Source organism: Dermochelys coriacea, chromosome 10 (assembly GCF_009764565.3).
Source record: "Dermochelys coriacea isolate rDerCor1 chromosome 10, rDerCor1.pri.v4, whole genome shotgun sequence".
Lineage (NCBI taxonomy): Eukaryota > Metazoa > Chordata > Testudines > Dermochelyidae > Dermochelys > Dermochelys coriacea.
Genome location: NC_050077.1, coordinates 52,228,568 through 52,256,094, shown reverse-complemented (window position 1 = coordinate 52,256,094; position 27,527 = coordinate 52,228,568). Strand labels below are relative to the sequence as shown.

Genomic DNA, 27,527 nt, shown 5'->3' with positions numbered 1-27,527 from the left:
GAAATGTAGTTCATTAAACCACTTCTAAATTTGTTCTTATACAAGTCTGACATGTTACACCTGGATATCAAACCAGGGTTGTGATTAATGAGGAAAGTTGCTCTTTACTATTGAGTGCGCTCTGCTCAGGTGCACTACTGCATGAATTTCTTTATAAGCAGTGCAGGCAACTACCCAATATTAGACCTCACATCACACCTTCTTGTCAACTGTCTAAATGAGCCATCTTGATTATCATTACAAAAGTTTTTTTTTCTCTTGTTGATAATAGCTCATCTTAATTAATTAGCCTCTTACAGTTTGTATGGCAACTTCCACCTCCTCTGTGTATATGTGTGTGTATGTATATGTATGTGTGTGTGTGTGTGTGTGTGTGTGTATACTTACTATATGTTCCATTCTACATATCCAATGAAGTGGGCTGTAGCCCATGAAAGCTTATGCTCTAATAAATTTGTTAGTCTCTAAGGTGCCACAAATACTCCTGTTCTTTTTGTGGATATAGACTAACACGGCTGCTACTCTGAAACTAGACATTTAGGGTTTGTCTACACTGCAATCCCACCTGTGATTGCAAACCCACCTGTGATTGCAGCTTGGATAGGTGTATCTATCCTAGCTTTAACTAGCGCAGCTAAAAATAGCAGAGAGGACCTACTTGTGCAGGCTTCAGCACCAAGCTGTACAAGTACACCAAGGAGCCTGAGTATGTACTCAAGTTGCTAACCTGCGCTGAAGCTCATGCTGCCATAGCTTCACTGCTATTTTTAGCTGTGCTAGCTTGATTAAAGCTAGGATGGTTATATCAACCCATGCTGCAATCACACCTCCAACCACAGAGGACTGGGGTTTGAAATACTCTGTCTGCTATTCATAATGGTTTGAGTGTTTTTGCCACTACACTGAAGATTTTCTTGTCAACACCATGTTTTTATACATCTCATCAACATTGTCTGCATTTTACTGCATCCACCAACACCTTTTTTTTAAAAAGATACCTGAGGAAAAAATCCTGTGAGTTCTGACCATTTGCTTACTGGGAGTGAACACACCAGTGATCATTATTTGCATAAATCAGCTATCTGCATACTAAATTGAGGGGCAAGTAACCAAAGTAACAGCACATGCAAGTCATAGGACCTAGTTAGGAACATGTGATACTAATGAACAGAAGTGTACCTAAAGCTAGCTGTATGATCCCCTTAAGAGGAGTGCACTATACTTGGAACTGTTCTGAAGCAGTTTTGACAAAAGCATGACATGCCCTGCATGAATCCCAACAATTATAAGGTTCTGATACACTCAGCCACTGTTGATCTTTTGCATGCAACAGCTACTCACCTTTGTATTTCACATTCTGGAAATGATTGAAGATCTTTTCATAGGATGGATTGAATGGGCCTCTCTGTAACAAATAGATTAACAGCTGTCCAAGTAATCTGGGTTCTGTGTGCATAATCTTAAATTCTTCAGACAACTGATGTTCAACATTTGATTGACAGTGTCAGCTTTTAGTGAAATTTTTCATCCAACAACACCAGTACTGATGTAATAACATAGGCTGATGTAGAAATTAAGGCTGTGCCCTGGGATTGTTTTGTTTAGTCTGTTCTGTCCTTCTCCATTTCAATACACTCTTATTCTCTAAAATAATAAGCTGCAGCCTGGGGGTATTTGATTTCTTTATCACACTACCCAATATTAAATTGTCATAATTATGGCTTATCAGTTGTTTGCAATATGATGAATTGCAAAGTTAAAATCTTAAATAACTAAAATGTTCAAGGAGAAATATTTTGCATTAAATCAGTTCAATGATTATTTGTGTTAATTTAAAGTGAGCTGTATAATAATGTTTACTGAATAACTAGGTGAAATTTAAAGGCCTTTGACAAACAGGAGGTCAGACTAGATGATCTAATAGTCCCTTGTGGCCTTAGACTCAATGAATAACAGTAGTCTTAAACTAAATAACCAGTAATATCTGACTGTAGGATAAATTTCCAAAGCATATAACTGCACAACTCTCATTAGCTGAAACTCCACACGGTTCTTCATAAAATGTAACCTGTTAGGGTCTAATCTTGCAATCCTTTATATAATTAGAATTTCCACTAGCTTCAATGGAAGTGATTTCTTCACAGGGACTGCAGGATTGGTCCCTTTCTGCAGAACAGCATTATGGAGCAGAAGACTTCAGACCAGAAAGGTTTTAGATGAAGCCTACATTCTTTATTCTGTAATACGCCTTATGGTATGTGTTTGAAAAAACATGTAGCCCTTCAGTGGCTAGCCTGCTGTGCAAAGAAATGGAAGCCTGTTTCCTTTAAGAACTTTATACATGCTAATTCTATGCTGACAGGCTTCTCAGGTCATGCATGGGTTTCTAGTTATAGCCATAGGTAGCATATTTTGGGCTTTCTGTTGCCAACCAGAAACCGTTAGTCTGCTGCTTGCAATCCAAAATAAAGAATGATACTATTAGAAGGGCAGGACCAGTGGTGAGAGTCATAACTCTAATATCCAATAAGAGATTGGCTGCTATAGCTTCTAATCAATGCCTGTTTTCTTAATAATTTGGAGCTGATTCTCAGCAACTCATCTGGCAACCAGAAAAAATTGTGTCCTAAGTTCAACTTTGAAAGCCACCATGTTTCTGAAGTTCTCAGATGGAAATAAGTAAATGTTAAATTTGGAGATATCCTTATTTGATTTTTAAGCAGCATTATATAATAAGCATTTTGTAGAAAAACCAGAAGCCTTCTAACAGATAGTTGGGTTTTCAAAGAAACAAAACTTTTCTCAGAAAGTGTCTGCATTCCTTGAACACTTTCAGGTTTTCGATGGAAAACTGAAAGTTTTGGGGGTTTCAGTTTTGTTGACAAAAAGTCAAAAGTCAGGGGGGAAACACATTTTCCAATCTTCTCTACTGTAAAGTTCATTAGCTCAGTGCTGAGTTTATAGCTAGCCTTTTTTGGTCACATTTATACAAAGTAATTGGAAATGTTTGCCTGGAAGAGTTACAGGAGGTTCCATCAGATTGCTGACTGGGTTATTTAATTGCCTCTGTGTCAGGTTAAGTGTGGAAACCTGTCCCCCTGCTGCGTTGAAAGGTTCACTGAATTTACTTGTCTCATAATTTTTTCTTCACCACCAGCTTCACTGATACAAAGGAACTGTATGCTTGTGAAGTACTAGTTGTGAAGGGTATGGTCACACATTAGTCTTCTATCATTAATTACCTGTGTCAGGTTCTGCCAGCCTGGTGACCCCTACTATATTAAACAGTATTCCATGCCACATATACAACTGCCTTTACTATCTGGGAATATTCAAATGTGCAGACTTGATCTTTACTTTCTACTAAAAAGAAAAGGAGTGCTTGTGGCACCTTAGAGACTAACAAATTTATTAGAGCATAGCTTTCGTGAGCTACAGCTCACTTCATCGGCTGCATCCGATGAAGTGAGCTGTAGCTCACGAAAGCTTATGCTGTAATAAATTTGTTAGTCTCTAAGGTGCCACAAGTGCTCCTTTTCTTTTTGCGAATACAGACTAACACGGCTGCTACTCTGAAACCTGTCATTACTTTCTACTGTCATTTGTGAGAAATTCACCAGCTCCTTAGTCTGTAGAAAGCAAATTCAAAAGGATATGAACATACCTGATATATTTTAAAATGAAATAACAAGTGAATACTCAAAATCTTTTCTCCTGCACTATACACCTAGTTCACAGAAATATAACGGAGGGCAGAATCTAGCCATCCATGTGTGTGTAGGTGGAGTGGAAGAGAGAGACCATATATCCACACATGCCAATATTGATGGACTCCAAGTTAATCCCAGTCATCTCATTGTACTTAAAGCTTACAGATATTTTAATTATAGCATTATTAAATATGAAAAAAGCACAAGGCATGCATCTTACCTCAATGAGAACAGCCAAAACTGTTAGCCCATCTGATTTGTCTATTGCTGCTGTTACATCGGGATATTTGTCAGAGTTATAATGTACAATATGTAGCTACAAAGAGGGAGAAGTAACGTATTATCACCTCTGGCTCATGGTAGCGTTTCTGTTGTCATAAAACAATCCAGGGCGCTAGCCACCACAACATAAGGCCCCCTAACACCTTCCCCTTTAGCAGTGGCAGGAGGCCCTCTCCCCTTTCAGAGAAGCAAAGGCAGTGTTATGGTGCAGCCTTCTTTCACCCATGATTGGTGGGGATCCCCTCTTCTCCACAGAGAGGCAGAGTCAATAGCAGGTGTTCCCCTCCCTCCACTCCCCAGTACTTGCCACAGTAATCAAGGTGTATCTGCTTGGGTGGGTATGATGGGCCCCCTGTACTCTTCTCCTGTCACACAGAGTCCTCTGCTGGGGTGGATTTGGTGGGAACCAGAGCAGTGTCTCTTGGGGTTAACTCCCATTGAGACTCATGGTACAGTTCACCCCTTTAAGAGCTATTGTTTCACACTGCCTGCAGACGTCACTGCATCAGTTACCCTAGATTACATTTTCAAGCTTTTCTTTGTGACCATGAGGACAAGAAACTTTATTTTATTTAAATTAAATCACACAGTGCCAGAAGCTACTGCTTTCAGCATGGGCCTGTGGTGTCTATGCCTCCTACTGACCCTGAGACTGGTCATGGAGAGGCCAAGTCATTTAAAAATAATCTCAGCCCAAACTTGAAATGGCCAAGTGAACACAGTTACATGCACATCAATCATGCATAAAAATTCACTCTGAATTTCTTTATTGTACTTTAAGTACATTAAAACACCTGGCCTGTGATTCTTTGTCATCAGAAATTGAACAGTTTTAGAACTGCCTTGTAAAGTTAAATATTTTGAACAAGAAATGTTAACATGATGAAACTGAAGCTGTCAGTGTGGAAATATAAATAAATAGGCTGCAAGGGAGACTTAGTTACACAGCTGGAATGAAGTCTACCAACAGCACCGTTATTTGTGCTTATTGGAGAACTACAAAAAGGACATGGAAGAGAAGGGTATTTAAAATTAAGTCCTCTACATACCTGTGTTTAACAAATATTCTGATTTTTTTACAATAACTTTTTAAAACAGTTGCAAAAAAAGGTTTTGGACCCACTTTTGTACCATTGAAGTAGATGGAAAAATTCTAATGGTTCAGGATCAGGCACTCAAATAGTAATTTGCAAGAGAGAACAACTGCATGACAGGTGACAGTACTTAGTCTCTCAGTTCATGGTGATTCGGGAACATAGAAATCTAATACTGAATTTTGATATGCTTACTGTTTTCAAAAAAGAGTCAACAATTTAGTGTAAATAGCGTGTTCAGTTTATTGTTGCTAAGATTCCCAGAGACCTCATGTATAGGTACCTGTCAATTAAAGATTACTAGTAAAAACAAAATGATTTTCTGGAAGCTGATGCTTGGTTTGGTCTTGCTTGATGGATCACTCTTTAAACAATCTGCAAATTTTCCACTAAAACGTCAGATGAGCATTGGGAATTCTCTGATGGAAGCCCGACTTACTAAGGTTTCCCCTGGGTTTTGCTACATACCTTACCCTACTTTCCTATCCGACATGGAATATCATCTGTTATACTGTTACTATATAACATTATGCAAACTCTTCAGCAGTTATGCAGTTAACTTGCTTAACATGAGCATTTTGTGTGTTAATTGGATAATATTGTGGTTTGGCTCTGTGATGTAGTCTTGGAGCTGAGCAAGTCACCAGCTGTGCAGTTATTTCATGTAAAGTGTGTGAATCAAGCCAAAACCAGACTGGCTACACCCTTAGTTGCTACATGTAGGAAAGAGGCAGTTTTAAAACTATGCACCTAACTTGTAGGTGGCTATGAGCCAGATTTTCTTTTCTTTTGCTGCAATATAAATCCAGAGGAATTCTACTGAGGTCAATGGAGTCAATCTTGAGTCATGCTGGTGTTAGTGTGAGAGGATTCTGGCCTCATATCTCCTCCTAGGGCCAAACAGCATTGTTCTTTGCATATCCCAAAGCTATTTATTCAAAACCAGAAAATTTCCTGGTAGAACTTTTATGAATTACTATATGAACAAAGTGGCCTCCGATAGGCATTAACTCCCCACCCTGACAATAACAAAAAAAACCCCTACCAAAACAAAGCACTGCATTGTACATACAATTCTCCCCATGGGGAGAGGATGAAAGAACAAATCACACATGGGAGCATAGGTGCCGACTTCCCCTCTTTTCCATGGGTGCTCAACCGGCCTCTACCCCTGCCCCGCCCCCACTCCACCTCTTCCATGAGGCCCTGCCCCTGCCCCGCCTTTTCCCACCCCTTCCCTGCCCCCATTCCAACCCCTTCCCCAAAGCCTCCACCCATCTCCCTGCCCCTATTCCAACCCATTTCCCAAATCCCCGCCCGGCCCCACCTCTTCCCCGCCTCCACCCCTGAACACGCCACATTCCCATTCCTTCCCCCCTTCTGGAGCTTGCTAACACCAGGAGGGAAGTGCTGGGAGATAGGCAGAGGAGTGGAGATGTGGAGTGCTCGGGGGGGAGGAGGAGGTGGGGCAGGGGGGGAGGGGAGCTTGGCTGTCAGTGGGTGCAGAGCACCCACTAATTTTTCCCCATGGGTGCTCCAGCCCTGGAGCACCCGCAGACTCAGCGCCTATGCATGAGAGGTTAGTCACATTGCTTAATGCACTACTGTAAAGTGCTCGGCTATTACAGTGATGAGCATGGTATAAGAACCAATATTGAATAGCATAGGCAGAGGTACCAAAGATTCTAGCATTCCTGAATTTAATTTTAGGAATGCAAGTAAAGATACTGAGGTTAAGTTGTAACTCGGAAATTGGAAGGTTATATTCCTTTTAGAAACAAGTCTCCATAACCAGCTAACATATATACGTCCAACGGAATGAGCCTTCATTAATGAATTGTGTTTGACTGGACTTTTCTGGCTTTACCCTTGCAATGGTATGTGTAGAGCAGGGATTTAAGGTATCAGACAAACTTATTCTGAAAAATATTTGAACTGCACAGAACCCCTTCCCACAGCCACTGAAGAAGGAGAGGTCTCCACTTTTGGAGTTAGCCTGTAAGAAAGAAATTGCCTTTCCAATAGCTTCAGCAAAGGGTATGCGTATTGTCCTTAGCCTAAAATTGTACCTTTAATTCTACTTCAATTTCAGATAGATTTGTAATTACTCTGGGACTATGAATTGAATAAATTGAGCATATAATTATTCATTGCTAAATCCAGTGGCTGATTACTAAAATAGATTTCCATTAATTGTGCTGTATGCATTTAGAACTGATTGTCACCATTACAGGCCCCTACTGGTCTGTGCAGTTCCACTCCCCTCAGGCCTCAAGCCATCACTGCTCTTGTGGTGGGGTCATGCAATTCTCCCACTCTCAGGTCAGGCCTTGGACTGCCATTCCCAGGTGCTAACTGTGATTACCTTGGAACAAAACAATTCCAGAGAAAAAGATCTTAAAACAATAACAGATTATGTGCACATCTAGTTTACCAGGTGCCTACCCATCTGATACATCAGGATGCTGGTAAGTCTAAGCTTCCTACAGGCACCCAAAGACCGCTATAGTCTGTGATGGTTTCTTCCCATAACTCATCAATCTTTTCTCCCCACTGCTTCAGGGAATGACTCCTTTACAAGCTGCTCAGTCTCTTCTCAGAGAACATGCCAGTTTTAAACTGTTTTGTAGCTCTTTGACCTGTTAGTGTCCAGAACTGGCAAAACAACAGTGTAACTTCGGATTGGAGGCTGGAAGTAGGCCATTTTTCTGTAATTGCCCCATAAATATTTTTGGAGTACAGCCTAGCTAGATCCTTTGTATTGCTTCTCTGCTTGTTTTTCCAACAGCCCCCTATTAAGCTAGACTAATACATTCATACGGGAAATTCTGTTAAACCAATCTAACTATATAGAACCTTATGTTGCCGACCAGGACCCAGACGTTATTCATATAATGATTACATAGCACCTCCACATCCTCTACACTGAACCTAAGCAGAACTGCACAGAGAGTATTTGAGTTTGTGTCATGCAACAAAGAGCATAATTACACATTGTTACTTAAACAGTAGTCTGCATCATCGCTAGTCTACAGTTAGAATAGGTGCTAAGCAGCAGAATTCAGAGTATCTGCATGGTACAAACATTTTACATTTTACATGTATGTGAACCTCTAAGCAAAACACGTGGATCAATTTTGAAAAGCCTTATGAGTGTTATCTGCAGCAAGTATGCAAATCTGGCAACATATATTGTAAAATTTACATTTAATCTCACAACTAAGTCCAATAGCTAAAAGAAAATATTATTAGTTGTAATTATTTATATTAAGGTAGCACTTTAAGGCCCCAGTCGGGATTGGGGACCCATGATGTTGGGTGCTGTACAAATAGAAAAAAGACAAATTCCTGCCCTGAAGGGCTTACAATGTAAAGAGCTTTCCAGGTGAAGAGCTAAAGCAATAAAATCAGTAGCCAAACATTTTGATTCAATGCTTTCTCAGTTTCAGAGTAGCAGCCGTGTTAGTCTGCATTTGCAAAAAGAAAAGGAGTACTTGTGGCACCTTAGAGACTAATAAATTTATTTGAGCATAAGCTTTCGTGAGCTACAGCTCACTTCATTGGATGCATTCAGTGGAAAATACAATGGGGAGATTTATATACATAGAGAACATGAAACAATGGGTGTTACCATACACACTGTAACCAGAGTGATCACTTAAGGTGAGCTATTACCAGCAGGAGAGCCAGGGGAGGGGCGGGGAGGGCAGGACACTTTTTGTAGTGATAATCAAGCATTTCCAGCAGTTGACAAGAATGTCTGAGGAATGGTGGCGGGGGGGTGGGGAATAAACGTGGGGAAATAGTTTTACTTTGTGTAATGACCCATCCACTCCCAGTCTCTATTCAAGCCTAAGTTAATTGTATCCAGTTTGCAAATTAATTCCAATTCAGCAGTCTCTCCTTGGAGTCTATTTTTCAAGTTTTTTTGTTGAAGAATTGCAACTTTTAGGTCTGTAATCGAGTGACCAAAGAGACTGAAGTGTTCTCCAACTGGTTTTTGAATGTTATAATTCTAGACATCTGATTTGTGTCCATTCATTCTTTTACGTAGAGACTGTCCAGTTTGACCAATGTACATGGCAGAGGGGCATTGCTGGCCCATGATGGCATATATCACATTGGTAGATGTGCAGGTGAACAAGCCTCTGATAGTGTGGCTGATGTGATTAGACCCTCTGATGGTGTCCCCTGAATAGATATGTGGACACAGTTGGCAACAGGCTTTATTGCAAGGATAGGTTCCTGGGTTAGTAGTTCTGTTGTGTGGTGTGTGGTTGCTGGTGAGTATTTGCTTCAGGTTGGGGGGCTGTCTGTAAGCAAGGACTGGTCTGTCTCCCAAGATCTATGAGAGTGATGGGTCATCCTTCAGGATAGGTTGTAGATCCTTGATGATGCGTTGGAGAGGTTTTAGTTGGTGGCTGAAGGTGATGGCTAGTGGCGTTCTGTTAATTTCCCTGTTGGGCCTGTCCTGTAGTAGGTGACTTCTGGGTACTCTTCTGGCTCTGTCAATCTGTTTCTTCACTTCAGCAGGTGGGTATTGTAGTTGTAAGAATGCTTGATAGAGATCTTGTAGGTGTTTGTCTCTGTCTGAGGGGTTGGAGCAAATGCGGTTGTATCATAGAGTTTGGCTATAGACAATGGATCGTGTGGTGTGGTCTGGATGAGAGCTGGAGGCATGTAGGTAGGAATAGTAGTCAGTAGGTTTCCGGTATAGGGTGGTGTTTATGTGACCATCGCTTATTAGCACCGTAGTGTCCAGGAAGTGGATCTCTTGTGTGGACTGGTCCAGGCTGAGGTTGATGGGGGGATGGAAATTGTTGAAATCATGGTGGAATTCCTCAAGGGCTTCTTTTCCATGGGTCCAGATGATGAAAATGTCATCAATGTAGCTCAAGTAGAGCAGGGGCATTAGGGGACGAGAGCTGAGGAAGCATTGTTCTAAGTCGGCCATAAAAATGTTGGCATACTGTGGGGCCACACGGGTCCCCATAAAAGTGCCACTGATTTGAAGGTATACATTGCCCCCAAATGTGAAATAGTTATGGGTGAGGACAAAGTCACAAAGTTCAGCCACCAAGTTTGCCGTGACATTATTGGGGATACTGTTCTTGACGGCTAGTAGTCCATCTTTGTGTGGAATGTTGGTGTAGAGGGCTTCTACATCCATAGTGGCCAGGATGGTGTTTTCAGGAAGATCACCGATGGATTGTAGTTTCTTCAGGAAGTCAGTGGTGTCTCAAAGACAGCTGGGAGTGCTGGTAGTGCAGGGCCTGAGGAGGGAGTCTACATAGCCAGACAGTCCTGCTGTCAGGGTGCCAATGCCTGAGATGATGGGGCATCCAAGATTTCCAGGTTTATGGATCTTGGGTAGCAGATAGAATACCCCAGGTTGGAGTTCCACGGGTGTGTCTGTGCGGATTTGTTCTTGTGCTTTTTCAGGGAGTTTCTTGAGCAAATGGTGTAGTTTCTTTTGGTAACCCTCAGTGGGATCAGAGGGTAATGGCTTGTAGAAAGTGCTGTTGGAGAGCTGCCTAGCAGCCTCTTGTTCATACTGTGACTTATTCATGATGACGACAGCACCTCCTTTGTCAGCCTTTTTGATTAGGATGTCAGAGTTGTTTCTGAGGCTGTGGATGGCATTGTGTTCTGCACGGCTGAGGTTATGGAGCAAGTGATGCTGCTTTTCCACAATTTCAGCCCGTGCATGTTGGCGGAAGCACTCTATGTTGTTTCTACCTTCAGGAAGAGTCCACCCAGAATCCTTCTTTTTGTAGTCTTGGTAGGAAGATCTCTGTGGGTTAGTATGTTGTTCAGAGGTGTGTTGGATATATTCCTTGAGTCAGAGACATCGAAAATAGGATTCTAGGTCACCACAGAACTGTATCATGTTCATGGGGGTGGAAGGGCAGAAAGAGAATAAACAACTTGCTTGAAGTTACCGAGCAAGTCAGTTTCAGTACTGAGAGTAAAACTCAGATCTCTTGATTACCAGTGTCATGCTATAGCAACAAAGCCATACCATTTACTGAATCCAGCCTCAATCCAGAGCACCTTGTAGCATCTTGATATAGGATATATTAAATATTAAGAGCATAGGTGCTTAAATTAGTGCCTGTGGGCCTTCTTTGGCAGAATGTACTTAAACACAAATGGTGAATTTATCAACCATTGTCTATGCAAATTTTAGCTTTGAAATAGTGGAAACTGTCTAACTTTCTCTTCAGGTTTCTCTGACTTGAGACCATCTTACCTCTGCTGCAAAATGCCTCCCACTGACTGTGTGCTCCGAGCCTTCTGGCTTGTTCCTGTTTCCCCAGTGTAGGTGAAGCTGAGTTGCAGTGTATTGGAAAAGGAGGTTTCTGATGTGCATGGTAGGAAACAGACTCATTCTTACTGCAAGTAGACCAAAAATATGGGAGAAGATTATATTGCTGTGTTGACGCATTTGGTGCACAGAACTAGTGTGTCTGACTTTATCGGATACAGAGAATTAGAATAGCAGAATAAACCATTCAGGTTCTTAAGCCAGAATCCAGCACATGCCAACTTTATAGTATCTGGAAGATGATCATTTTTAGCAGTCTTTGGAACTTTTTAGGCAATTCAAGGGAGTCTAGAACATTTTCCCGCTATATTCTTGTAGAATGTAATACATTCAGTGTGAATTGAATGGGAGAGTTGTGATCTCTCTATCTGTTCTGGAATTTTCTCCCTTCCCTGAATTCTGCTAACCCATCCTAAGCTTATGAAAGGGGATCTTTGAAGCCAAAAAACATTTTTGAGCTTTTTCTGCTCTTTTGTGACATATAAAGATGGCTTAATAAACTAATATTTTCCCCAGATTTAAGTAAGTATTTTGTTAACATTTAACATTAAGTTCTTCTCTCCCTCTCCTTACTGGAGAGCCTTGTTATGAACCTTAAGAGTGATGTCAAGAAAAGCTACAGCCACAAACTTAAGAATCATCATTCTTCTCCCTTCAGCTTGGTGGAAGGAATGCTGCAGCTCAGGTTACAGCCTGGTGTAACATTCCTAAGGTCTGCCAGCAAAGAAGGGGAAGGGAGAGGTTGTGTTCTTTCTTGTGTAGAATTAAAATGAGAAAAGAAACTATATGTAGGCTTTCGGTTTTTTATCTTTAAACTTTGACAACTTCTAAACATCATAAAGAACTGTGAAAGATGCCCCTTTCTTTGCAGTTCACTTTGAGGTGACTTCCAGAGGGGTAATGTTTTGTCCCTGAAATGCCCCAGATTCGGAACAAAATGTGCATTTCAGACTTTTTCCAGAGGAAGACATCCCTGGAGCCTCTAAAAAGGACCATCACCCCACACATGAATTATTCAGCTAGTGTTAAAGAGCTTTTCCTTGTGCTCCAGTGTTTTAAATCTAATTTAAGTAGATAATGGTATCTAGGGGAACCAGTTATGAAGCACTCTAATTATATATAAGAATTAATATGACACCACAGTGCTTTACAGGCCATTGAATAGGTTTGTGGACATAAGAGACTATAACAGCAGGTGCTATACTGATGTTCTCCACAACAGAGACTGAATTTTTTATTACGCAAAGCAATTTAGGGTTTCTGTTTGAGCACTGGTTCCAGACAACTAGCTCTCCTTGTCCTTTATTGTTCACCATTTTAGAGCCACTTGGTTTGGGGGAACAGGGGAAGACCGGGGTCAGAACTTAGAAGGTTTGGTCTTTCCTAAAGAATGGACTCATGATAAGAATGGCCATAGTACATCAGACCAATAGTCCATCTGGCTCAATATCCTGTCTTCCAACAAGTTTTAAAGGGGTAGCCGTGTTAGTCTGTATCAGCAAAAACAACGAGGAGTCCTTGTGGCACCTTAGAGACTAATAAGTTTACAGTGAACAGTCCCAGATGTTTTAGAGGGAGTGAACAGAACAAGATAATGTATCGAGTACTCCATCCACTGTTGTCCAGTCCCAGCTTCTAGCAGTCAGAGGTTTAGGAACACCCAGAGCATGGGGTTGCATCCCTGACCATCTTGGCTAATAGCCATTGATGGACCTATCCTCCATGAACTTATTTAATTCTTTTTCTTTTAAACCCAGTTATACTTTAGATCTTTACAGCATTCCCTGGCAACAAGTTCCACAGGTTGACTGTCTGTTGTGTGAAGTACTTCCTTATGTTAGTTTTAATTCTGCTGCCTATTCATTTCATTGGGTGATTCTGGTTCTTGTGTAGAATTCCCTATTCTTCCTTATTCACTTTCTCCACACCATTTATGATTTTTACAGACCTCATATCATATCCCCCCTCAGTCTCTTTTCCAAGTTGAATAGTCCCACTCTTTTAAATCTTATATGGAAGCTGTTCAGAGGTGCTTAATGACTACACAGAGGTGCTTAATGACTTCTTTGTTTTGGTTTTCACCAAGAAGGTTGGTAGCTATTGGACGTCTAACATAGTGAATGCCTGTGAAAATGAGGTAGGATCAGAGTCTAAAATAAGGAAAGAACAAGTCAAAAATTACTTAGACAAGTTAGATGTCTTCAAATCACCAAGGCCTGATGAAATGCATCCTAGAATACTCAAGGAGCTTACTGAGGAGATATCTAAACCATTAGCAATTATCTTTGAAAAGTCATGGAAGATGGGAGAGATTCAGAAGACTGGAAAAGGCCAAATATATTGTCCATCTACAAAAAGGGAAATAAGGACAACCTGGGGAATTACAGACTAGCCAGCTTAACTTCTGTACCTGGAAAGATAATGGAGCAAATAATTAAGCAATCAATTTGCAAACATCTAGAAGATAATACGGTGATAAATAACAGTCAGCATGGATTTGTCAAGAACAAATTGTGTCAAACCAACCTGATAGCTTTCTTGACAGGGTAACAAGCCTTGTGGATAGGGGGAAGTGGTAGATGTGGTATATCTTGACTTTAGTAAGGCTTTTGATACTGTCTCGCATGACCTTCTTATAAACAAATTAGGGAAATGCAACCTAGATGGAGCTACTATAAGGTGGGTGCATAACTGGTTGGAAAATTCTTCCCAGAGAGTAGTTATCAGTGGTTCACAGTCATGCTGGAAAGGCATAATGAGTGAGGTCCTGCAGGGATCGGTTCTGGGTCCAGTTCTGTTCAATATCTTCATCAATGATTTAGATAATGGCATAGAGAGTACACTTATAAAGTTTGTGGATGATACCAAGCTGGAAGGAGTAGGAAGTGCTTTGGAGGATAGGATTAAAATTCAAAATGATCTGGAAAAACTGGAGAAGTGGTCTGAAGTAAATAGGATGAAATTCAATAAGGACAAATGCAAAGTACTCCACTTAGGAAGGACCAATCAGTTGCACATATACAAAATGGGAAATGACTGCCTAGGAAGGAGTACTGCAGAAAGGGATCTGGGGTTCATAGTGGATTACAAGCTAAATATGAGTTAACAGTGTAACACTGTTGTGTAAAAAGCAAACATCACTCTGGGATGTATTAACAGGAGTATTGTAAACAAGACACAAGAAGTAATTCTTCTGCTCTCACTGATTATGCCTCAGCTGGAATATTGTGTCCAGTTCTGGGTGCCACATTTCAGGAAAGATGTGGAAAATTAGAGAAAGTCCAGAGAAAAGTAACAAAAATAATTAAAGGTCTAGAAAATATGATCTATGAGGGAAGATTGAAAAAAATTGGGTTTGTTTAGTCTGGAGAAGAGACGACTGAGAGTGGACATGATAACAGTTTTCAAGTACATAAAAAGTTGTTAGAAGGAGGAGGGAGAAAAATTGTTCTTAACCTCTCAGATAGGACAAGAAGCAATGGGCTTAAATTGCAGCAAGGGTGGTTTAGGTTGGACATTAGGAAAAACTTCCTACTGTCAGAGTGGTTAAGCACTGGAATAAATTGCCTAGGGTGGTGGTGGAATCTCCATCATTGGTGATTTTTAAGAGCAGGTTGGACAAACACCTGTCAGGGATGGTCTAGATAATACTTAGTCCTGCCTTGAGTGCAGGGGACTGGACTAGATGACCTCTCGAGGTCCCTTCCAGTTCTATGATTCTATACCTGTAATAATTTTTGTTGCCCTTCTGTGTACTTTTTCCAATTCTAATATATCTTTTTGGAGACTGGATCAGAACTGCACAGCGTATTCAAGTTGTGGGCACACCATGGGATTTACATAGTGGCATTATGATATTTTCTATTTTATCTATCCCTTTTCTCATGGGTCCTAACATTCCATTAGCTTTTTTGACTGCTGTTGCACATTGAACGTCTGTTTTCAGAAAACTATCCCTGATGACTCCAAGATATCTTTCTTGAGTGATAATGGCGAATTTAGACCCCATTCTTTTGTATGTATATTTGGGATTATGTTTTGCAGCGTACATTACTTTGCATTTAACAACATTGAATTTCATCTGCCATTTTGTTGCCCAGTCGCCCAATTTTGTGAGATCCCTTTGTAACTGTTCACAGTCTGCTTTGGATTTAACTATCCTGAGTAATTTTGTATCATGTGCAAACTTTGCCACCTCACTATTTACTCCTTTTTCAAGGATGTTTATGAATATGTTGAACAGAACTGGTCCCAGTACAGGTCCTTGGGGGCCTTGGCTATTTACTGGTATGGTACAGAGCATGTTTATCCCACAGAAACAGTAAAAAAGAGAGACTTGCCTGTCAAGCTCCTTTTAACAAAGCATGCTGGGAAGGGGGGGAAGTCTGAGATATTTTATAATGCAGGGTTTTTTGATGCCTTGGCAGTACTGGGGAAGGATGTGCTGCAGGAGAGCCTTGCTGCTGTTCTCGTTTGTAAGTCTTTAACTTGTTTCTAGAAAAAATTGTGGGGAACTGGCTTATAAGTATTCTACTTTTTGGTGTTGAAATATTCTGGAGTTTTAAGAGACTGCTTCTGTTCTCATCCCTGTTGTTGTTGGGTAGGCTGATCCTAATGGTTATATATGTCTTTCTGTCTCACACTTAAGGAAGTTCTCTGTCTTCATTCAAGTAGTAGAGGCATTTGCTGAAACTCCCAGGTTTGCTTGATTTTTGTCTTAAATTCAGTGAACCACTTTTTATCTTTCCAGTTGATTACAATATCTATTAAGGGTGACTTCATCCAGATTTACTGACTTTTCCCTTCTTTGTAAACAAAGCTGCAAATTCTGTTCCTATTTCTGAGTATTTTAATCAAATTAATAAGAACAACTTTTCACAAGCGTAAGTTAATCTGAAGTGCCACAGCGATATTTACACTAATGTGTGTTTTATAATTACAAGTTTCTTTAGATAGTTATCAAAGATGTTTGTATTCTATTGCATGGGCTTGGTCCATCACAGCCAATAATGTAAGAAATGAAATATAAGTCCAATAACTCTTTCTTAAAATTCTCTTGCTGCACATTTGGTTTCCTTACCTGAATGACCATTATTGGTCAACATAAAGTGATCAATGGAGGACACATTGTAGCCTACAAGCTCTAAAGGTAAGAGAGTGGTATCATATTGGAGAATATCATCATGAAAATCTATTGGAGACTGGAATACTCCTCCACAAAATGGATATTTCTTGGGCCAAGTTTTCTCTCCATCAGGACCTGAGAATGTTAACAGAAGAGACAGGTTTAACAATCTTTGTTATCGTCTTCATTGGTACTTTTCCTACATGCTAGTAACAACTGGTTTGGATAATATAAGAACTCCCCTGTTTTCCCTGAATATTCACCCAAAACCCAAAACAGAATCTGACTGTCCTTTCCTTGTTTTAAAATGTCTTGTCATTTTGTGCTGTAGCTAGGCAATTTCACTGACACTTTTAAAAGAAGTGTTAACAATGTTGCTTTGGTAGTTAATGGTGTTGCTTTGGTGAATAAAATCACTTACATACGTGTTGGCAAGTTTGGGCCCTAACAGTATATTTTTACCAGATGCGTTATGTTTTAATTTTCTCCACTTTAGTGTCCACCCACTGAATCTTGTTATACCTTTATCTGCTGAATTGAAGAGCCCTCTATTACCAAATTTCTGTTCCCCATATAGGTACTTATAGACTTTGAATAAGTTACCTCTGAATCCTCTCTTTGTTAAGCTAAACAGAGTGAGCTGCTTGACTATCACTATAAAACATGATTTTCAATCCTTTAATCATTCTCGTGGCTCTTCTCTGGTCCCTCACCAATTTACCAACATCCTTCTTGAACTGTGGGTGCCAGAATCTAACCAGGTTAGAACATTGATGTCAAAACTAGTTCAAATATTTTAAAAAGGAAAACTAATGAATATGAAAATTGATAGATGCTGACGTTGTTAAGATTCAATCATCTGGGAGCTTGTCTTCCACAAATATAATCTAAACTGGATCTCACTTAGAGCTGGAGTAGCTTCTATTTTATCTTCCATTTGACTGCAAATCATTTTGATTCTTTATCTCCAAGATTTTCATGGCATATTTTAAACAGCATTTAAATTCTCTTTAGTGAAAACTAATAAATGGTGCACTGAAACTGTTGAAAGGTGAATGCTGTCCATCTTGCATATGTTTTAGGAAAACACTGACCCATTCATCAGAACATAGAACAGAAATCAGCATGATGTTCTATTTGTTTTGGCACTGGATTATGGGAATGCACACACTTTGAGGACATAACCCAGCTCATCTGGAAATGAGAATAATTGGCCTCTTGAGGTTGAGACTTGATGTGCAAGTCTTTATTAAGCTTTAGTGCAAGAAGTGAAAACTGTATTTCAACTTTTGTTAGATTTGACAGTAGCAAATATACTACAAAATCTGTTTAGTTTGTCTCTCTCCCCCAAATGTATGACATCAACTAAAGCACCTACACCAATTCTGTCCTCAAGTGCCGTCCCTTTCACATCAATACAAGTTCTTTTCATAGATTCATAGATACTAAGGTCAGAAGGGACCATTCTGATCATCTAGTCCGACCTCCTGCACAGCGCAGGCCACAGAATGTCACCCACCCACTCCTATGAAAAACCTCACCCATGTCTGAGCTATTGAAGTCCTTAAATAATGGTTCAAAACTTCAAGGAGCAGAGAAGCCTCCCTCCAGTCAACCATGCCCCATGCTACAGAGGAAAAAAACCTCCAGGGCCTCTCCAATCTGCCCTGGAGGAAAATTCCTTCCCGACCCCAAATATGGCAATCAGCTAAACCCTGAGCACATGGGCAAGATTCACCAGCCAGATACCCAGGAAAGAATTTTCTATAGTAAATCAGATCCCATCCATCTAATATCCCATCTCAGGGGATTTGGCCTATTTACCCTGAATATTTAAAGATCAATTACTTACCAAAATCCCATTATCCCATCATACCATCTCCTCCATAAACTTATCGAGTAGAATCTTAAAACCAGATAGATCTTTTGCCCCCACTGCTTCCCTTGGAAGGTTATTCCAAAACTTCACTCCTCTGATGGTTAAAAACCTTCGTCTGATTTCAAGTCTAAACTTCCTGGTGGCCAGTTTATATCCATTTGTTCTTGTGTCCACATTGGTGCTGAGCTTAAATAATTCCTCTCCCTCTCCTATATTTATCCCTCTGATATATTTATAGAGAGCAATCATATCTCCCCTCAACCTTCTTTTAGTTAGGCTAAACAAGCCAAGCTCCTTAAGTCTCCTTTCATAAGACAAGTTTTCCATTCCTCGGATCATCCTAGTAGCCCTTCTCTGTACCTGCTCCAGTTTGAATTCATCCTTTTTAAACATGGGAGACCAGAACTGCACACAGTATTCTAGGTGAGGTCTCACCAGTGCCTTGTATAACGGTACTAAAACCTCCTTATCCCTACTGGAAATGCCTCTCCTGATGCATCCCAAAACCGCATTAGCTTTTTTCACAGCCATATCACATTGGCAGCTCATAGTCATCCTATGATCAACCAATACTCCAAGGTCCTTCTCCTCTTCCGTTACTTCTAATTAACAGAGTAGAATTCAGCCCTTTCTATCTTATTCATGCATTTCAGATGGCATGGGCCTGATCCTGTAGTCACTATTCAGAAAAAACTTCCAGGGTTCTCCCTGGCCTCTACACTACAAAACTTCATACCTGTTTTCCAACACCAGTTCAGCTATAGTTTCATGACTGACAGGGTGTACCAGGCATTTGTTGGCTACTGCTGGAGGCCCTACCACCTTGGTGCACCCTGCCTGAAGGAGATGTCCTTTTAGAGAAAAATAGCACCAAGTTTAGTCCTCCATGAGCTGCCTAGAGAGGCCACCAAGGATCAGTTGCAGATGGAACCAATGAAAATCAGTTCTCCAGCAGCTAGATGGGCTAGGACCCGGCAGCAGTCTGTTAGGGCCCAGCAGGCAGGATAAAAATGGATATCTGCTTCCTTGAATCAGGGGCTAGATTTCTGTGTGGAGCTGGGACAGAGGAGGAAGGGTTGCCCCAGTCTTAATTCAAGAAGCCCAGCCGAAACTCTGACTGCACCTTGTTAAGGTATTGGGTTTCCAGGAAGACATTAATATCTTGTACCAAAAAGATTATGGCAGTCGCGTGATTGCTAAATGGCTAGTCTTTAAAGATTAGTAAAACAAAAATCTAACTTCAGCCACTGGAAACTACATCATGAAGTGCAATACACTTTTTCAGACCTACTTTTTTGGAGGGATTGGGTGACTGGGGATTAGTAACAGGTCAGCAGTTGAGATTGGAGGTCATGTTTTATCTTGTAAAATATACCAATTACTTAGGTTTTTAGGTACATCAATGACATCAGGGTGGATGTGCACGTTTCTGGTAAGCAAAGAGAATGACAGCCAATGGGGATTAAACTACAGAGATTCTTGTCCGTTTCCCCACACCAGCTTCAACTAACTCATCAACTTGTTTCCTTGTCCAAACCAGTTTTTCCAGGCATTGCAGGAACCCTGCATATTGTCATGTAGCGTTCCTTGTTTTAGTGCACCAGAACTCACTTGAAAGAGCTGGACTCTTGTCTCGTTTTGTTTGCGGTTATGAAATTATGGTTTCCTTAGCAGATAAGCAATCGCTTTTGAAGGCACTTTTTAATTAACTCAGCTGTAACAGATTCTGTGTGAAACAGAGTTTGCCTTTGGGGGCCAAATTGAACCCTGTCATATATGGGGGAAGTCACTGGAAGCTATGCTGGCATGCAGTAGGGTTCAGTCCAGCTTGCTATTGCATAACAGACATCAGGGATGGACTCAAGGGATGAGTGATAGGTTTACATGGTATTTAAATGCCAGACATTGCAGAACAGCTCTGCTGTTTTAGTGCTCTTCCTTCTGGTGCAATGGGTATGAAGAGTGAGTAGCAACAAAGTGGGAATGGATTGCTATGGAAATAGGAGTCCTATGTTGCAGAACAAGGGCCAGATTCAGAGGTAAATCTAGGGAGCCTGTATTGGAACTTACCCTTTCTTCCAGATCCTCTCAACATGTATGTTGCATAAACTTAAACTGAGTTAGTGCTTGTCTACAGCAAAAAAAAATAAAAAATCTTATGTTTGAAAATGGAGAGCCCTCAAATTAGATGACATGCTGTCCAGGGCTTTGCAGTCATGGTGGACCAGCACAAGCGGTGCTCGGCATTGTCTCTTAACACTGCCAATTGTGTTCAAATGTAAGATTCTATAATGTGGGCAAGGCCCCCAGAAGGCCTAGTATGACTGACTTAAATCTGCTCAGGTTCAGGCCCATTTGTACACACAACCCTTACACATCACCTCTGAGTTTAGTCCACTGCTCAAGGGTGTCTGTAACTCTCAGTGAGCACTGGAGAAGACAGGAGCAGGGAAAGAAAAGCAACTAACAGCAGAGTGTAAGAAGTTGCAATATAAGGTAGGTAGGGTCAGATTAAGGCATAGGCACTACTGGCTCGTGTTGAGAGTCCCAGCTCCTGGGGTCGTGCCATTACAGTAAAATTGTAGTTTTCCAAATAGAAAGTTTCTAGCCCTCATAGTTGTGAAGAAAACTTCAAAACATGACAAGTGTAATCAATGTAGCAACAGCTGCAGCCAAATGATAGCTCAGGAGGAGTGAGCTGTCCCATGCCTCTCAACGGGTGACCATCCACAAGTCACTGCTCCCTACCGATGATATGATATATACCATGATAATAGAAGAATCTGGGTGTGGAAAAAGAGTGCAGTGATCCTGGACCACCCACCCAAAAACATATCTCATCTACCAGAGGAAGGTGGGGTGCTGTTACATGTGAGAAAGGAGGCCCCTTGCTGCTGCCTCTGCCTCTCTGGGAGAAGAAGGGACCACTGCCTCCACCATTCCAGGTGCTGGAGGATGAAGCCATGGGGTGTCCCTGTCATGGTGTCTTTAGGACCCCAGATTACTGTAGACCATCTGCCCTGTAGATCACCTCCTGTTCTAATGTGCAACTTCTAGCTCCTGGTCACGCACTCCCTCACATGCTGTAAGTAGTCCTGAGTGAGTGAGTGAGTGTAAGGAGATCTGACTTTGCCCTCGTGGCTGCATTACAAGAGAAGCTTGTAAGTAAAATATTATGATTAATAAAAATTACTTGAAACTATACCAATGCACAGCTTTGTAATTAGCTGAGTAACCCACACCCCAAAACCAGGGCTGCATGTTGGGGTTGTGCCATCTCCCTGTCCCCACTTGTGACCTGCATGCATACAATTGTAGCAAGCAAGCAAGCAAGCATTGGGCCACCCAGGAGAGGAGCTGGAAGATGAATGCTGGTGTTCTCTGCTTTAGAGAAGTGAATGGTTTCTTCGGTATAGCAGGAGGAACTGCAGTTCATGAGACTGAAAACAGTACTAGCACATATCCATGGAAATATCTCCAGCAAGTGTTTGTACTAATAGCTGATTAATATTTGGATTATTCAGTCCTTTTACTAGGGTAGTGTGGTGTAAAATGAGACCCAAGAAGCCAAGCGGTAGTCACAAATGTGGTAACATTCAGAAGCTCAGTGATAGGCATTATCTAGAGAAACCTGTTAAGTGGTCATCTTGGGGAGCTGTCAAAAACAGCATTTAACTAAAGGCCTAACAATTGTGCTGGAAACTTTAGGGATATTCTAATGTGGTTATCAAAGTTGCACGTTTCCCACTTGAGGTGAGAGTTCTTAGCACAGGCTTCTGTGCATCTTGCTGAACTAAAGTAAACATATGGCAACAATAAAACTAAAGATTGTTCAGCTTTAATTTTAATTTATGTTGTTTAATTTAAGTTGTTAATTTATGACACGTAAGTCATAAACTGTAGTGGTACCCACTTCCCCTCCATGTAGATGCACAATCCCTCACACACATCCTACACTCAGTGCCGGGTTTAAAATACCGCCAGTGTCACCATGGAGCTGTGCCCATGCTCAGAAGGAGCCCTGGCCTGTTCTGCTTGCACTGTGCCCTGAGACCTCACCAGCTCACAGGCTCCCCCCTGCTCACCACTTGCTCCTCTCGGTCTACCTGCTGGCCGGCTGAGGGCTCCTCTTCGCCCCCAGGTCCCACCTGCCAGCTTCTCTCTGCCTCCCAGCTGGACGCTAATGTACCTCTGGCTCCTGGCAGTCTCTGCTTCCCACCACCTGTGGGGCCCTGCCTGTCTCCCTGGAGCTGAGCTGCCTGGGACTGGTGCAGAAGCCTGGCCAGTCTTGGCCAGTTGTGGGGGCTTGGCTGGGCCCCTCCAGGCAAGTGGGTGCTGAGAGAGCCTGACTAGGGCAGGCCCTGGCCTGGCTGATTGTGCCACTCCCGAGGGGCTAGAGCAATTCCCCGCTCTGGGACCAGCGCTGGCTGCACTGGCGGCTCAGCCTGGCAGACACAGTTGCCTCCCAGAGGGCTGATGAGTGCAGCTGGGAGGCAGGGCTTGGGGGAGGGGGTCTCTGGAGGGCCAGGGGGTGGTGCTGGGCTGTGAGGGGGTAGGGGAGATCTCTGTGTGTTGGGACACTAGGGAGTGGGGGTTCTGTGTGGGGTGCTGGGCAGTTGTGGTGGGGCTGTGGACAGGGGGGCACTGGGCAGAGGTGGTGGTGGTGTGCAGGGCATTGTGCATTTGTGGCAGTGTCTGGGAGGATCTGGACATAGCGGGTCCAGAGGAGCTCTGGCCATAGGGAATTTGGGGGGGTGTTGGGCGTGGGGGAAGGATTTGTAGTGCAGCATGGGCCCACCGCCGAGGGGAAGAGGCATGCTGACAGCACAGGGCCAGGTGGGGCATTGTGCATCTGGCAACTGCCGGTTTGTAGTGCTCTCGCGCTGGGCTGGGCGGATCAGCGCCGCCCCTGCCATGCCATGCCCCTGGCTGGCCCCTCTCTCTGGGGACCAACACTCCCCTCTCCCACACTATGCTCCATTGCCCTCATGGGGGCCCATAAATATGTTTGTCGCCGGGCCCACAAAAGGTTAATCCGGCCCTGCCAACACTAAAGTGCATTAATAGCCTTGCTAGGATTCTTCTTTAATACTCTGGTGGAATACCAGCTAACTTTCTGTATTCTAGCCAGCTGTCCATCTTAAAGTAGTAATTCTGTATGTTCAATTTATATCCAGTACTCCTGTATTAAGGAGACAGAGGGCCAGCATTGACTTTCAGCTTCTAATGAGGAGTTGCAGAAGAATCGAAACAGTCACTTAAACCGTGGCCAGACTGAACTGCTGACAAAGGGGTCCTATAAAAAACACCTCTTTCTAGGGCTGGGGATGGAAACAGTCACTGATTAAATCAGCCCTGTCATTCCAGTTTTCTAGCTGAAGTTGAAATTGTTTTTGTAGCTGACACTTCTAGTTCTTCTCTTAAGTCTCTGATCTTTACCATGGAAAGAGAAGGGGTCAAGGAAAGGCAAACACATCAGCACTAATAGGAAATGGTTTTTGGATAGTAAGGCTTAATCTGTATAGCAGAGAGAAACACAAATTTGTTACTCAAATCAGTCTATCCCTAGCTTCAGACCTCAATGTTGTGTAAAACTGACCATTCTTGGGACTCTTAGGTCTGGTTATGCAGATTGTTGGGCAGTGCAGAAGCCCGGTAGGGCTAGGGCCAGGAAAGTGACAGGGTATGTCTACATTGCAATTAGACACCCATGGAGGTCTGTGCCAGTTGACTTGGGCTGGCAGGGCTATTTAACTGTGGTGTAGATGTTCAGGTTCAGGCTGTAGCCTGAACTCTGGGACCCTCCCACCTCACAGGATCCTAGAGCCCAGGCTCCAACCTGAGCTTGAATATCTACACACAATTAAACAGCCCGAGCCCAAGCCCGAGTCAGCTGGCATGGGTCAGCTGCAGGTTTTTAATTGCACTGTAGACATATTCTCTGTGTATGTAACAAAGGATATGTCTACACAGCCGATGTTGAAGTGCTGCCGTGGCTGTGATAAAACCATGTGGCTGTAATAAACCCACCTCCATGAGGGGAATAGTTACCAGCGGTGTAGCACTGTCTACACTGCCACCTTAGAGCGCTTAAACTTGCATCGCTCAGGGGGGTGTTTTTTCACTCTCCTGAGAGAAGAAAGTTTCAGTGCTGTAAGTGGCAATGTAGAGAAGGCCAGAGGCACATAGTTTCGCAACACATCTGTTCCCTTGGCCAGACCATGGCAGACCTCTGTGCAGGGCCAAAAGAGGAAGGAAGATACCAGGAATCTGTCTGTCCTTCTGCTCCCCTGCACATGGGTGAGAATAGCTCCCTCCTAACGTCACCTACAGGGACCAGTCACCACAAAGAAGTGTGTAATTAAGTATCATTATGACCACTTTACTGATGGGGAACTCTCTGAGGTGCAGTAACTTGCCAAAGGTCACAGAGCAGACCAGAGGCAGAGCTGGGAGTGGAACATAGGTCCAAGTCCCAGTTCAGTATGTGATCCATTCAGCCGCACTGGTTCCTACACAAATAGGCACGTTCTGCTCTCACACTGTATACCATTCTTAATGATGTCAACAAGATTGCTGAACAGAACACAGTTGAGCTACACTTTTATATGAGAACAGTGCAGATAGTGGAACAGTTTTGCCTTTAAGGATACTGTATAAAATACAACAGGTTCCATTTGTATCCAAGACAAGTACTTAGTTCTGTCAGGTTCACAGTTTGTTCTGGAAAGTAGTGCTTTATCAAATGCAGTGGTATCCTGTGATACAGCCCTGGGCTCTAATGTCACTAGTGGTGTAGCAACGTCAGCGTTCAGTCCCATCCAGTGTTCTTTTAACAAACAGTGATTTTGATCACTAATAGCAGCCTTAGCTCTAGCATTGCTCATAAATCTCATGATTTTTTCCCTTGCTCCTATAACTGCGTGCTCATCTCCATCACCACGAGTGCGTATAATGCCACTGTTTTCCTTTCTCTTGCTGCTGATTTCATTTTAGTGTCTGACATCGCATAGTGAAAGGCAATAGCATGACGGAGGTGGAGAGAGATGACTTCCAGCACACAGAAGACATGCTTTACTGTTTTGACGCATCCGATGAAGTGATTTGTAGCTCACGAAAGCTTATGCTCAAATAAATTTGTTAGTCTCTAAGGTGCCACAAGTACTTCTTTTCTTTTTGCGAATACAGACTAACACGGCTGCTACTCTGAAACCTGTTTTGATGTGAGTCACATAGATACAGTGTTGTTTTCCATACGACCCAGTAAGCAGTGTTCTAACCACGTTTTACTGCAGTTGCGTTCAAATTAAATTTCATCACAAATTAAAGTTTCTATTCTAATATTTTATTCTAATCCCAGTCTTTAAAATTGGTTTTACAATGTCTGCTTTACTCTAAAATAAAAAGTCATTAGATAAATAGCATTTTAAAAATATCTTTAGCTTGGAAATTCTCCTCCAGTATATGTTAGGGATTGGACTGGCGAATAAGAGGTGTTATCCACAGCCCTACAGGGAGACTTGTAAACGGTATGGAGACAGCACCTTCGGGGAACCTCTGCAGTTCCATGGGATAACTTCATGATGCTGCAGTTCTTGTCATTTTGCAGGTTAACACAGATCCCTCTAGCTGGCACTTGTTAATATTGCTAACAATCCTTCCCGGTGCTGAACGTTGACATCTAAGTAGGAGGTTTCTAGACAATGGGCCCAGGTCAATCCTGGTATAACTACACTGATTCCAAAAAGAAAAGGAGTACTTATGGCACCTTAGAGACTAACAAATTTATTTGAGCATAGGCTTTCATGAGTTACAGCTCACTTCATCTGATGCATTTGGTGGAAAATACAGAGGGGAGATTGATATACACACACAGAGAACATGAAACAATGGGTTTTATCATACACACTATAAGGAAAGTGATCACTTAAGATGAGCCATCACCAGCAGCAGTGGGGGAGGGAGGAAAACCTTTCATGGTGACAAGCAAGGTAGGCTATTTCCAGCAGTTAACAAGAACATCTGAGGAACAGTGGGGGGTGGGGTGGGGGGAGAAATAACATGGCGAAATAGGCTTGAATAGAGACTGGGAATGGATGAGTCATTACACAAAGTAAAACTAAGTTAATTGTATCCAGTTTGCAAATTAATTCCAATTCCGCAATCTCTCGTTGGAGTCTGTTTTTGAAATTTTTTTGTTGAAGAATAGCCACCCTCAGGTCTGTAATCGAGTGACCGGAGAGATTGAAGTGTTCTCCAATTGGTTTTTGAATGTTATAATTCTTGACGTCTGATTTGTGTCCATTTATTCTTTTACGTAGAGACTGTTCAGTTTAACCAATGTACATGGCAGAGGGGCATTGCTGGCACATGATGGCATACATCACATTGGTAGATGCGCAGGTGAACAAGCCTCTGATAGTGTGGCCGAATAGATATGTGGGCAGAGTTGGCAACGGGCTTTGTTGCAAGGATAGGTTCCTGGGTTAGTGGTTCTGTTATGTGGTGTGTGGTTGCTGGTGAGTAATTGCTTCAGATTGGGGGGCTGTCTGTAAGAAAGGACTGGCCAGTCTCCCAAGATCTGCGAGAGTGATGGGTCGTCCTTCAGGATGGGTTGTAGATCCTTGATGATGCGTTGGAGAGGTTTTAGGTGGGGCTGAAGGTGATGGCTAGTGGCGTTCTGTTATTTTCTTTGTTGGGCCTGTCCTGTAGTAGGTGACTTCTGGGTATTCTTCTGGCTCTGTCAATCTGTTTCTTCACTTCAGCAGGTGGGTGTTGTCATTGTAGGAATGCATGATAGAGATCTTGTAGGTGTTTGTCTCTGTCTGAGGGGTTGGAGCAAATGCGGTTATACCGTAGAGCTTGGCTGTAGACAATGGATCGTGTGGTATGATCTGGATGAAAGCCAGAGACATGTAGGTAGGAATAGCGGTCAGTAGGTTTCCGATAAGGGTGGTGTTTATGTGACCATCGCTTATTAGCACCGTAGTGTCCAGGAAGTGGATCTCTTGTGTGGACTGGTCCAGGCTGAGGTTGATGGGGGGATGGAAATTGTTGAAATCATGGTGGAATTCCTCAAGGGCTTCTTTTCCATGGGTCCAGATGATGA

The 27,527-nt window shown here is 42.3% G+C and overlaps 2 protein-coding genes across 7 annotated transcripts in view; one reads left to right on the top strand and one right to left on the bottom strand.

Moving 5' to 3' along the window:
• CA12 (carbonic anhydrase 12) overlaps positions 1-27,527 on the bottom strand; it is a 51,795-nt gene that overhangs the window by 16,892 nt on the left and 7,376 nt on the right. For 2 of the 4 annotated variants that reach the window (XM_038420152.2, XM_043493274.1), the window contains 4 exons: positions 16,495-16,674; positions 11,340-11,482; positions 3,931-4,026; positions 1,342-1,405 (listed from right to left, as the gene is read on the bottom strand). In XM_038420152.2, the coding sequence (XP_038276080.1) occupies positions 1,342-1,405; positions 3,931-4,026; positions 11,340-11,482; positions 16,495-16,674 (483 nt within the window). The remainder of the gene's footprint in view (positions 1-1,341; positions 1,406-3,930; positions 4,027-11,339; positions 11,483-16,494; positions 16,675-27,527) is intronic. The other 2 variants (XM_043493275.1, XM_043493276.1) reach the window with 1 other exon arrangement.
• Positions 597-27,527, top strand: part of LOC122455393 (kunitz-type serine protease inhibitor bitisilin-3-like) — an 83,999-nt gene continuing 57,068 nt past the window's right edge. For 2 of the 3 annotated variants that reach the window (XM_043493278.1, XM_043493279.1), the window contains exon 1: positions 598-1,042. The gene's annotated coding sequence lies outside the window, so the exon portion shown is untranslated. Of the gene's footprint in view, positions 1,043-27,527 lie in introns of all 3 variants that reach the window. The other variant, XM_043493280.1, reaches the window with a different exon arrangement.